Below are 12,583 nucleotides of genomic sequence, written 5' to 3'. Positions count from 1 at the left end.
GCTGTTGTTGCTACTGTTGTTGATGTTGTTGTTGCTGTTGTTGTGTTGTTGTTGTGTTGTTGTTGTTGTTGAGTTTGTTGTTGGTGTTGTTGGTGTTGTTGTTGTTGGTGTTGTTGTTGTTGTGTTGTTGATGTTGTTGTGTTGTTGATGTTGCTGTTGTTGATGTTGTTGTGTTGTTGATGTTGCTGTTGTTGTTGATGTTGTTGCTGCTGCTGTTGTTGTTGTTGCTGCTGCTCGCTCACTCGCACCACTTGCCCCCTTCAGCCGGTTGCTAAGAGGCTACCCGGGGCTGGCGTGGGACCTTTGTCTTTGTGTCGTCCTCCAGGGCTGCTTCTCTTCCTCCGAGGGTTCCTCAACTATCTGAAGGTTCGCAAGATGTCGGACGAACTGGCATCGCTGTCCCGCGCCCGCCTGCTCTTCGTCTACTGAGGGGCGGCTAGGAGACACGAAGGTGAGGTGGAGCCCCGGGTTCAACCCCAGACACTGAGAGATGTTGACTACCTCGCCTGGTATGCAGGAGGTCGTGGGTTCAGTCCCAGACACTGAGAGATGTTGACTACCTCGCCTGGTACACAGGAGGTCGTGGGTTCAACCCCAGACACTGAGAGATGTTGACTACCTCGCCTGGTACACAGGAGGTCGTGGGTTCAATCCCAGACACTGAGAGATGTTGACTACCTCGCCTGGTGCACAGGAGGTCGTGGGTTCAACCCCAGACACTGAGAGATGTTGACCACCTCGCCTGGTGCACAGGAGGTCGTGGGTTCGATCCCAGACACTGAGAGATGTTGACTACCTCGCCTGGTACACAGGAGGTCGTGGGTACGATCCCAGACACTGAGAGATGTTGACTACCTCGCCTGGTACACAGGAGGTCGTGGGTACGATCACAGACACCTGAGAGATGTTGACCACCTCGCCTGGTACACAGGAGGTCGTGGGTTCGATCACAGACACCTGAGAGATGTTGACTACCTCGCCTGGTACACAGGAGGTCGTGGTTCAATCCCAGACACTGAGAGATGTTGACCACCTCGCCTGGTACGCAGGAGGTCGTGGGTTCGATCCCAGACACTGAGAGATGTTGACCACCTCGCCTGGTGTACAGGAGGTCGTGGGTTCGATCACAGACACCTGAGAGATGTTGACTACCTCGCCTGGTACACAGGTGGTCGTGGGTTCGATCACAGACACTGAGAGATGTTGACTACCTCGCCTGGTACACAGGAGGTCGTGGGTTCAATCCCAGACACTGAGAGATGTTGACAACCTCGCCTGGTATACAGGAGGTCGTGGGTTCAATCACCGACACTGAGAGATGTTGACTACCTCGCCTGGTATACAGGAGGTCGTGGGTTCGATCACAGACACCTGAGAGATGTTGACTACCTCGCCTGGTGCACAGGAGGTCGTGGGTTCAATCCCAGACACTGAGAGATGTTGACTACCTCGCCTGGTACACAGGAGTTCGTGGGTTCAATCCCAGACACTGAGAGATGTTGACTACCTCGCATGGTATACAGGAGGTCGTGGGTTCAATCCCAGACACTGAGAGATGTTGACTACCTCGCCTGGTACGCAGGAGGTCGTGGGTTCGATCCCAGACACTGAGAGATGTTGACTACCTCGCATGGTACACAGGAGGTCGTGGGTTCAATCCCAGACACTGAGAGATGTTGACTACCTCGCCTGGTACGCAGGAGGTCATGGGTTCAACCCCAGACACTGAGAGATGTTGACTACCTCGCTTGGTACACAGGAGGTCGTGGGTACGATCCCAGACACCTGAGAGATGTTGACTACCTCGCCTGGTACACAGGAGGTCGTGGGTACGATCCCAGACACTGAGAGATGTTGACTACCTCGCCTGGTACACAGGAGGTCGTGGATTCGATCACAGACACCTGAGAGATGTTGACTACCTCGCCTGGTACGCATGAGGTCGTGGGTTCAGTCTCAGACACTGAGAGATGTTGACTACCTCGCCTGGTACGCAGGAGGTCGTGGGTTCAGTCCCAGACACTGAGAGATGTTGACTACCTCGCCTGGTACACAGGAGGTCGTGGGTACGATCCCAGACACTGAGAGATGTTGACTACCTCGCCTGGTACACAGGAGGTCGTGGATTCGATCACAGACACCTGAGAGATGTTGACTACCTCGCCTGGTACGCAGGAGGTCGTGGGTTCAGTCCCAGACACTGAGAGATGTTGACTACCTCGCCTGGTACGCAGGAGATCGTGGGTTCAGTCCCAGACACTGAGAGATGTTGACTACCTCGCCTGGTACACAGGAGGTCGTGGATTCAATCACAGGACACCTGAGAGATGTTGACTACCTCGCCTGGTACGCAGGAGGTCGTGGGTTCAGTCCCAGACACTGAGAGATGTTGACTACCTCGCCTGGTACGCAGGAGGTCGTGGGTTCAGTCCCAGACACTGAGAGATGTTGACTACCTCGCCTGGTACACAGGAGGTCGTGGATTCGATCACAGACACCTGAGAGATGTTGACTACCTCGCTTGGTACGCAGGAGGTCGTGGGTTCAGTCCCAGACACTGAGAGATGTTGACTACCTCGCCTGGTACGCAGGAGGTCGTGGGTTCAACCCCAGACTGAGAGATGTTGACTACCTCGCCTGGTACGCAGGAGGTCGTGGGTTCGATCCCAGACACTGAGAGATGTTGACTACCTCGCATGGTACACAGGAGGTCGTGGGTTCAATCCCAGACACTGAGAGATGTTGACTACCTCGCCTGGTACGCAGGAGGTCGTGGGTTCAATCCCAGACACTGAGAGATGTTGACTACCTCGCCTGGTACGCAGGAGGTCGTGGGTTCAATCCAGACACTGAGAGATGTTGACTACCTCGCCTGGTACACAGGAGGTCGTGGGTTCGATCCCGGACCCTGAGAGATGTTGACTACCTCGCCTGGTACACAGGAGGTCGTGGGTTCAATCCCAGACCCTGAGAGATGTTGACTACCTCGCCAGATACGCAGGAGGTCGTGGGTTCAATTCCAGACACAGAGATGTTGATTACCTCGCATGGTACACAGGAGGTCGTGGGTTCAATCACAGACACTGAGAGATGTTGACTACCTCGCCTGGTACACAGGAGGTCGTGGGTTCAATTCCAGACACAGAGATGTTGACTACCTCGCCTGGTGTACAGGAGGTCGTGGGTTCGATCACAGACACTGAGAGATGTTGACTACCTCGCGTGGTACGCAGGAGGTCGTGGGTTCAATCCCAGACACCTGAGAGATGTTGACCACCTCGCCTGGTACACAGGAGTCGTGGGTTCAATCCCAGACCCTGAGAGATGTTGACTACCTCGCCTGGTCTGCAGGAGGTCGTGGGTTCGATCCCGTACCCTGAGAGATGTTGACTACCTCCCCTGGTACGCATGAGGTCGTGGGTTCAATCCCAGACCCTGAGAGATGTTGACTACCTCGCCTGGTACGCTGGAGGTCGTGGGTTCAATCCCAAACAGTGAGATGTTGACAACCTCGCCTGGTATACAGGAGGTCGTGGGTTCAATCCCAGACACTGAGAGATGTTGACTACCTCGCCAGATACGCAGGAGGTCGTGGGTTCAATTCCAGACACTGAGAGATGTTGACTACCTCGCCTGGTACGCTGGAGGTCGTGGGTTCAATCCCAAACAGTGAGATGTTGACAACCTCGCCTGGTATACAGGAGGTCGTGGGTTCAATCCCAGACACTGAGAGATGTTGACTACCTCGCCTGGTACACAGGAGTTCGTGGGTTCAATCCCAGACACTGAGAGATGTTGACTACCTCGCATGGTATACAGGAGGTCGTGGGTTCAATCCCAGACACTGAGAGATGTTGACTACCTCGCCTGGTACGCAGGAGGTCGTGGGTTCGATCCCAGACACTGAGAGATGTTGACTACCTCGCATGGTACACAGGAGGTCGTGGGTTCAATCCCAGACACTGAGAGATGTTGACTACCTCGCCTGGTACGCAGGAGGTCATGGGTTCAACCCCAGACACTGAGAGATGTTGACTACCTCGCTTGGTACACAGGAGGTCGTGGGTACGATCCCAGACACCTGAGAGATGTTGACTACCTCGCCTGGTACACAGGAGGTCGTGGGTACGATCCCAGACACTGAGAGATGTTGACTACCTCGCCTGGTACACAGGAGGTCGTGGATTCGATCACAGACACCTGAGAGATGTTGACTACCTCGCCTGGTACGCATGAGGTCGTGGGTTCAGTCTCAGACACTGAGAGATGTTGACTACCCTCGCCTGGTACGCAGGAGGTCGTGGGTTCAGTCCCAGACACTGAGAGATGTTGACTACCTCGCCTGGTACACAGGAGGTCGTGGGTACGATCCCAGACACTGAGAGATGTTGACTACCTCGCCTGGTACACAGGAGGTCGTGGATTCGATCACAGACACCTGAGAGATGTTGACTACCTCGCCTGGTACGCAGGGAGGTCGTGGGTTCAGTCCCAGACACTGAGAGATGTTGACTACCTCGCCTGGTACGCAGGAGCCTCGCCTGGTACACAGGAGGTCGTGGATTCAATCACAGACACCTGAGAGATGTTGACTACCTCGCCTGGTACGCAGGAGGTCGTGGGTTCAGTCCCAGACACTGAGAGATGTTGACTACCTCGCCTGGTACGCAGGAGGTCGTGGGTTCAGTCCCAGACACTGAGAGATGTTGACTACCTCGCCTGGTACACAGGAGGTCGTGGATTCGATCACAGACACCTGAGAGATGTTGACTACCTCGCTTGGTACGCAGGAGGTCGTGGGTTCAGTCCCAGACACTGAGAGATGTTGACTACCTCGCCTGGTACGCAGGAGGTCGTGGGTTCAACCCCAGACACTGAGAGATGTTGACTACCTCGCCTGGTACGCAGGAGGTCGTGGGTTCGATCCCAGACACTGAGAGATGTTGACTACCTCGCATGGTACACAGGAGGTCGTGGGTTCAATCCCAGACACTGAGAGATGTTGACTACCTCGCCTGGTACGCAGGAGGTCGTGGGTTCAATCCCAGACACTGAGAGATGTTGACTACCTCGCCTGGTACGCAGGAGGTCGTGGGTTCAATCCCAGACACTGAGAGATGTTGACTACCTCGCCTGGTACACAGGAGGTCGTGGGTTCGATCCCGGACCCTGAGAGATGTTGACTACCTCGCCTGGTACACAGGAGGTCGTGGGTTCAATCCCAGACCCTGAGAGATGTTGACTACCTCGCCAGATACGCAGGAGGTCGTGGGTTCAATTCCAGACACAGAGATGTTGATTACCTCGCATGGTACACAGGAGGTCGTGGGTTCAATCACAGACACTGAGAGATGTTGACTACCTCGCCTGGTGTACAGGAGGTCGTGGGTTCGATCACAGACACTGAGAGATGTTGACTACCTCGCGTGGTACGCAGGAGGTCGTGGGTTCAATCCCAGACACCTGAGAGATGTTGACCACCTCGCCTGGTACACAGGAGGTCGTGGGTTCAATCCCAGACCCTGAGAGATGTTGACTACCTCGCCTGGTCTGCAGGAGGTCGTGGGTTCGATCCCGTACCCTGAGAGATGTTGACTACCTCCCCTGGTACGCATGAGGTCGTGGGTTCAATCCCAGACCCTGAGAGATGTTGACTACCTCGCCTGGTACGCTGGAGGTCGTGGGTTCAATCCCAAACAGTGAGATGTTGACAACCTCGCCTGGTATACAGGAGGTCGTGGGTTCAATCCCAGACACTGAGAGATGTTGACTACCTCGCCAGATACGCAGGAGGTCGTGGGTTCAATTCCAGACAGAGAGATGTTGATTACCTCGCATGGTACACAGGAGGTCGTGGGTTCAATCACAGACACTGAGAGATGTTGACTACCTCGCCTGGTGTACAGGAGGTCGTGGGTTCGATCACAGACACTGAGAGATGTTGACTACCTCGCCTGGTACGCAGGAGGTCGTGGGTTCGATCACAGACACTGAGAGATGTTGACTACCTCGCCTGGTACGCAGGAGGTCGTGGGTTCAATCCCAGACCCTGAGAGATGTTGACTACCTCGCCTGGTACACAGGAGGTCGTGGGTTCAATCCCAGACCCTGAGAGATGTTGACTACCTCGCCTGGTCTGCAGGAGGTCGTGGGTTCGATCCCGGACCCTGAGAGATGTTGACTACCTCGCCTGGTGTACAGGAGGTCGTGGGTTCAATCCCAGACCCTGAGAGATGTTGACTACCTCGCCTGGTCTGCAGGAGGTCGTGGGTTCAATCCCAGACCCTGAGAGATGTTGACTACCTCGCCTGGTCTGCAGGAGGTCGTGGGTTCGATCCCGGACCCTGAGAGATGTTGACTACCTCGCCTGGTACGCAGGAGATTGTGGGTTCAATCCCAGACACTGAGAGATGTTAACTTCCTCGCATGGTACACAGGAGGTCGTGGTTCAATCACAGACACTGAGAGATGTTGACTACCTCGCCTGGTCTGCAGGAGGTCGTGGGTTCGATCCCAGACACTGAGAGACCTTGACTACCTCGCCTGGTACACAGGAGGTCGTGGGTTCAATTCCAGACACTGAGAGATGTTGACTACCTCGTGCGTGTGTGGGTGTGGTGTGAGTGTGTGTGTGCGTGAGTGTGTGGGTGTCTGTGTGTGGGTGTCTGTGAGTGTGCGTGAGTGTGAGTGCGTGAGTGAGTGCATGAGTGTGCGTGTGGGTGTGCGTGAGTGTGTGCGTGAGTGTGTGTGTGTGTGCGTGTGTGTGCGTGCGTGAGTGTGCGTGTGTTTGCACCAGGCGCCTAAAACGCAGCGGTTGGCACAGTATGGGGCACAGGTGGTGCATCGGCCACTCATCTCAGTCAACCCATGGCACCTGGGTTTGGTCACGTGACCTGCACCTAGCCTGGCACAGCAGTCAACCCATGGCACCTGCTGGGTCTGTCCCGTGACCTCCTCCTCCTCCTCCTGCACCTAGCCTGGCCCAAGCAATCAACCCATGGCACCTGCTGGGTCTGTCATGTGACCTCCTGCACCTAGCCTGGCACAGCAGTCAACCCATGGCACCTGCAGGGTCTGTCATGTGACCTCCTGCACCTAGCCTGGCACAGCAATCAACCCATGGCACCTGCAGGGTCTGTCATGTGACCTCCTGCACCTAGCCTGGCACAGCAGTCAACCCATGGCACCTGGGTCTGTCCCGTGACCTCCTCCTCCTCCTGCACCTAGCCTGGCACAGCAGTCAACCCATGGCACCTGCTGGGTCTGTCCCGTGACCTCCTCCTCCTGCACCTAGCCTGGCACAGCAGTCAACCCATGCCACCTGCAGGGTCTGTCATGTGACCTCCTCCTGCACCTAGCCTGGCACAGGCGCTGTGCTGACGTTGCCGCCACTTAGTGGCGATAGGCGTTTGCTGCTGTTGTTGTTGTTGTTGTGTGGTGTTGTTCGTGTTGTTGTTGTGTGTGTGTGTGTTGGTGTTGTTCGTGTTGTTGTTGTGTGTTGGTGTGTGTTGGTGTTGTTTGTTGTTGTGTGTTGGTGTTGTGTGTTGGTGTTGTGTGTTGGTGTGTTGTTGTGTGTTGGTGTGTGTTGGTGTTGTGTTGTTGTTGTTGTGTGTGTTGTTGTTGTGTGTTGTTGTGTGTTGTTGTGTGTTGTTGTTGTTGTTGTGTGTTGGTGTGTGTTGTTGTTGTGTGTTGTTGTGTGTTGTTGTTGTTGTGTGTTGTGTGTTGTTGTTGTTGTTGTGTGTTGGTGTGTGTTGTTGTTGGTGTGTGTTGGTGTGTGTTGGTGTTGTTCGTGTTGTTGTTGTGTGTTGGTGTGTGTTGGTGTTGTTTGTTGTTGTTGTGTGTTGTTGTGTGTTCGTGTTGGTGTGTTGTTGTGTGTTGGTGTGTGTTGGTGTGTGTTGGTGTGTGTTGGTGTTGTTGTTGTTGTTGTGTGTTGTTGTTGTGTGTTGGTGTGTGTGTTGTTGTTGTGTGTGTTGTTGTTGTGTGTTGTTGTTGTTGTGTGTTGGTGTGTGTTGTTGTGTGTTGTTGTGTGTTGTTGTTGTTGTGTGTTGGTGTGTGTTGTTGTTGTTGTGTGTTGGTGTGTGTTGTTGTTGTTGTGTGTTGGTGTGTGTTGTTGTTGTTGTGTGTTGGTGTGTGTTGTTGTTGGTGTTGGTGTGTGTTGTTGTTGGTGTTGTTGTTGTGTGTTGTTGTTGTTGTGTGTTGTTGTTGTGTGTTGGTGTGTGTTGTGTGTTGGTGTGTTTTGTTGTGTGTTGTGTGTTGTGTTGTTGTGTGTTGTGTTGTTGTGTGTTGGTGTGTGTTGTTGTTGTTGTTGCGTGTTGTTGTGTGTTGGTGTTGTGTGTTGGTGTTGTGTGTTGTGTGTTGGTGTGTGTTGTTGGTGTTGTGTGTTGTTGGTGTGTGTTGTGTGTTGTTGGTGTGTGTTGTTGTGTGTTGTTGTGTGTTGGTGTTGTGTGTTGTGTGTTGTTGTGTGGTGTTGTGTGTTGGTGTGTGTTGGTGTGTGTTGGTGTTGTGTGTTGTGTGTTGGTGTGTGTTGGTGTGTGTTGGTGTTGTGTGTTGTGTGTTGTTGTGTGTTGGTGTTGTGTGTTGGTGTGTGTTGTTGTTGGTGTGTGTTGTGTGGTGTTGTGTGTTGGTGTGTGTTGTTGTTGGTGTGTGTTGTTGTTGTTGGTGTGTGTTGTGTGGTGTTGTGTGTTGGTGTGTGTTGTTGTGTGGTGTTGTGTGTTGGTGTGTGTTGGTGTGTGTTGTTGTTGGTGTGTGTTGTGTGGTGTTGTGTTGTGTGTTGGTGTGTGTTGTTGTGTGTGTTGTTGTGTGTTGGTGTGTGTTGTTGTGTGTTTGTTGTGTGTTGTTGTGTGTTGGTGTTGTGTTGTTGTGTGTTGTTGGTGTTGTGTGTTGGTGTGTGTTGTTGGTGTTGTGTGTTATTGGTGTGTGTTGGTGTGTGTTGGTGTGTGTTGTTGGGGTGTGTGTTGTGTGTTGTTGGAGTTGGTGTGTGTTGTTGTTGTGTGTTGTTGCGTTGTTGGTGTGTGTGTGTTGTGTGTGTTGTTGCGTTGTTGGTGTGTGTTGTTGTTGTGTGTTGTTGCGTTGTTGGTGTGTGTTGTTGGTGTGTGTTGTGTTGTTGGTGTGTCGTGTTGTTGTTGTGTGTTGTGTTGTGGTGTGTCGTGTTGTGTGTTGGTGTGTCGTGTTGTGTGTTGGTGTGTGTGTTGTTGGTGTGTTGTTGTTGTTGTGTGTTGTTGGTGTGTGTGTTGTTGGTGTGTGTTGGTGTGTGTGTTGTTGTGTGTGTTGTTGTGTGTTGTTGTGTGTTGGTGTGTGTTGTTGTGTGTTGTTGTGTGTTGGTGTGTGTGTTGTTGTGTGTTGTTGGTGTGTGTTGTGTTGTTGTGTGTGTTGTTGTTGTTGGTGTGTGTTGTTGTTGGTGTGTGTGTTGGTGTGTGTGTTGTTGTTGGTGTGTGTGTTGTTGTTGGTGTGTGTGTTGGTGTGTGTGTTGTTGTTGGTGTGTGTTGTTGGTGTGTGGTGTGTGTTGTGTTGTTGCGTTGTTGTTGTGTGTTGTTGGTGTGTGTTGTGTTGTTGGTGTGTCGTGTTGTTGTGTGTTGGTGTGTGTGTTGTTGGTGTGTGTTGTTGGTGTGTGTTGTTGTTGTGTGTGTTGTTGTTGTGTGTGTGTTGTGTGTGTGTTGTTGTTGTTGTGTGTACACTCCATGTTTACTCGGCCTCAAATGAGTACCTGGGGGAGCTTTGTCTCTGTCTGTGTCACTGGGGGAGAGACAAAGGCGGCCGGTAGTCTTCATAGACACTGCTGCTGCTGCTACTGACAGCACTTGGCCCTACATCGTGTTAGAGGCTACCTGGGGAGCTTTGTCTTGTGTGTGTCACAGTGCTGGTAGCCTTCATAGACACTGCTGCTGCTACTGACAGCACTTGGCCCTACATCGTGTTAGAGGCTACCTGGGGGAGCTTTGTCTGTGTGTGTCACAGTGCCGGTAGCCTTCATAGACACTGCTGCTGCTACTGACAGCACTTGCCCCTATAGCCCTGTTAGAGGCTACCTGGGGGAGCTTTGTCTTGCGCACATGCACAATCATAAATTAATTGTCATGCTTGTGTACTACGTTTGAAAAAAGAGCTTTGTAGCTTATAGGATTCCTCCGATATAAATTAACATTCTGAATTATTTGTGTGTCTGTGTGTGTGCGTGTCTCTGTGTGTGTGCGTGTGTCTCTGGGTGTCTCTACGTGTCTGTGTGTCTGTCTGTGCGTGTCTCTGTGTGTTTGTGTCTGTGTCTGTCTGTGTCTGTGTGTGTCTGTGAGTGTCTGTGTGTCTGTGTGTGTATGTCTGTGTGTGTGTCTGTGAGTGTCTGTGTGTGTGTCTGTGAGTGTCTGTGTGTGTGTATGCGCGTGTCTGTGTGTGTGTGTCTGTGTGTGTCTGTTGTGTGTGGTGTGTGTGTGTGTGTGTGTGTCTGTTAGTGTCTGTGTGTGTCTGTTAGTGTCTGTGTGTGTCTGTGTGTGTGTGTCTGTGTGTGTGTGTGTCTGTGTCTGTGTGTGTCTGTGTGTGTCTGTTAGTGTGTGTGTGTCTGTGTGTGTCTGTTAGTGTCTGTGTGTGTGTGTGTGTGTCTGTGTGTGTCTGTGTGTGCGTGTCTGTGTGTGTCTGTGTGTGTCTGTGTGTGCGTGTCTGTGTGTGTCTGTGTGTGTATGTGTGTCTGTGTGTGTGTATGTGTGTCTGTCTGTGTGTGTGTGTGTCTGTGTGTGTCTGTCTGTGTGTGTCTGTGTGTGTGTTTGCGCGTGTGTGTGTGTTTGCGTGTGTGTGTTTGTGTGTGTCTGTGTGTGTGTCTGTGTGTGTCTGTGTGTGTGTGTGTGTCTGTGTGTGTGTGTCTGTGTGTGTGTGTCTGTGTGTGTCTGTCTGTGTGTGTCTGTGTGTGTGTGTCTGTGTGTCTGTCTGTGTGTGTGTTTGCGTGCCTGTGTGTGTGTCTGTGTGTGTCTGTGTGTCTGTGTGTGTGTGTCTGTGTGTCTGTGTGTGTGTGTCTGTGTGTGTGTGTCTGTGCAGATTCTGAAGACTCCGGCCCCCATCCCCTCCCCCCTTCCCCCCCTCCAACCCCCTTCAACTGGAACCCTCCCCCCACTAGAGCCCCTCCCCCCCACTAGAGCCCCTCCCCCCCACTAGAGCCCCTCCCCCCACTAGAGCCCCACAGCGCCAGTGGGGGGGGGTGGTTGTTGAATGTTTGTCGTGGGCGGCATTCCGCTGAGCGAGCGGCAGCTTCATCCCAGTTTCTACTTCGCATTTTCACCCCCCTCGCTCCTAGCCCTCCCCTCGCCCTAGCTCCTCCCCCTCGCTCCTAGCTCCTCCCCTCGCTCCTAGCTCCTCCCCCTCGCCCCTAGCTCCTCCCCTTCGCTCCTAGCTCCTCCCCCTCGCTCCTAGCTCCTCCCCTCGCTCCTAGCTCCTCCCTCGCTCCTAGCTCCTCCCCTCGCCCCTAGCTCCTCCCCCTCGCCCCTAGCTCCCTCCCCCTCGCTGCTAGCTCCTCCCCTCGCTCCTAGCTCCCCCCCCTAGCCCTTCCCCCTCGCCCCTAGCTCCTCCCCCTCGCTCCTAGCTCATCCCCTCGCCCCTAGCTCCTCCCCCTCGCTCCTCCCCCTCGCTCCTCCCCCTCGCTCCTCCCCCTCGCTCCTCCCCCTCGCTCCTCCCCCTCGCTCCTAGCTCCTCCCTCTCGCTCCTCCCCCTCGCTCCTAGCTCCTCCCCTCGCTCCTCCCCCTCGCTCCTAGCTCCTCCCCCTCGCTCCTCCCCCTCGCTCCTCCCCCTTGCTCCCCACGTCCGGCCGATTCCCGGGCTCGGCTAAAATGATGGCGATGGTGGAGACCTTTGGAGAAAGAGAGGGGGGGGAGAGAGGAGGGGGGGAGAGGAGGAGGGGGGGGAGAGAGGGGGGGGAGAGGAGGGGGGAGAGAGGGGGGGGGAGAGAGGGGGGGGGAAGAGGAGGGGGGGAGAGAGGGGGGGGAGGAGGGGGGGGTGGGGAGAGAGGGGGGTTTGTAAACAAGCGCACACGTCTCCTCCCTGTCTAGCTGGCCAACGGTTGCCATGGTCACAGGTCCCACCCACCAACAGTTCCCATGGTCACAGGCCCCACCCACCAACAGTTGCCATGGTCACAGGCCACACCCACCAACAGTTGCCATGGTCACAGGCCCCACCCACCAACAGTTGCCATGGTCACAGGCCCCACCCACCAACAGTTCCCATAGTCACAGGCCCCACCCACCAACAGTTCCCATAGTCACAGGCCCCACCCACCAACAGTTGCCATGGTCACAGGCCACACCCACCAACAGTTGCAATGGTCACAGGCCCCACCCACCAACAGTTCCCATGGTCACAGGCCACACCCACCAACGGTTGCCATGGTCACAGGCCCTGCCGCCAACAGTTGCCATGGTCACAGGCCTCGCTCACCAACGGTTGCCATGGAGACCCATAAGACTCCTAGAGACCCATAGGACTCCTACAGAGACCCATAGGACTCCTACAGAGACCCCTTGGACTCCTACAGAGACCCCTAGGACTCCTACAGAGACCCCTAGGACTCCTACAGAGACCCCTAGGACTCCTACAGAGACCCATAGGA

The 12,583-nt window shown here is 54.2% G+C and overlaps 1 protein-coding gene across 1 annotated transcript in view; it reads left to right on the top strand.

The window, feature by feature from the left end:
* LOC116958326 (NEDD4 family-interacting protein 1-like) overlaps window positions 1–11,884 on the top strand; it is a 35,743-nt gene extending 23,859 nt beyond the window's left edge. The window contains 2 exon segments of the mRNA XM_076058522.1: window positions 326–451; window positions 11,020–11,884. Of these exon segments, the coding sequence (XP_075914637.1) occupies window positions 326–429 (104 nt within the window). The 3' untranslated portion in view covers window positions 430–451; window positions 11,020–11,884.
* Window positions 11,885–12,583: the final 699 nt, after the last annotated feature.

The sequence above is a fragment of the Petromyzon marinus genome, assembly GCF_048934315.1.
Source record: "Petromyzon marinus isolate PM22_M1 ecotype Great Lakes invasive population chromosome 76 unlocalized genomic scaffold, UKy_Petmar_22M1.pri1.0 chr76_unloc.2, whole genome shotgun sequence".
In the NCBI taxonomy this organism is placed as follows: Eukaryota; Metazoa; Chordata; class Hyperoartia; order Petromyzontiformes; family Petromyzontidae; genus Petromyzon; species Petromyzon marinus.
Note: the sequence above shows the minus strand (reverse complement) of the source record. Positions and strands in the feature narration are given on the sequence as shown.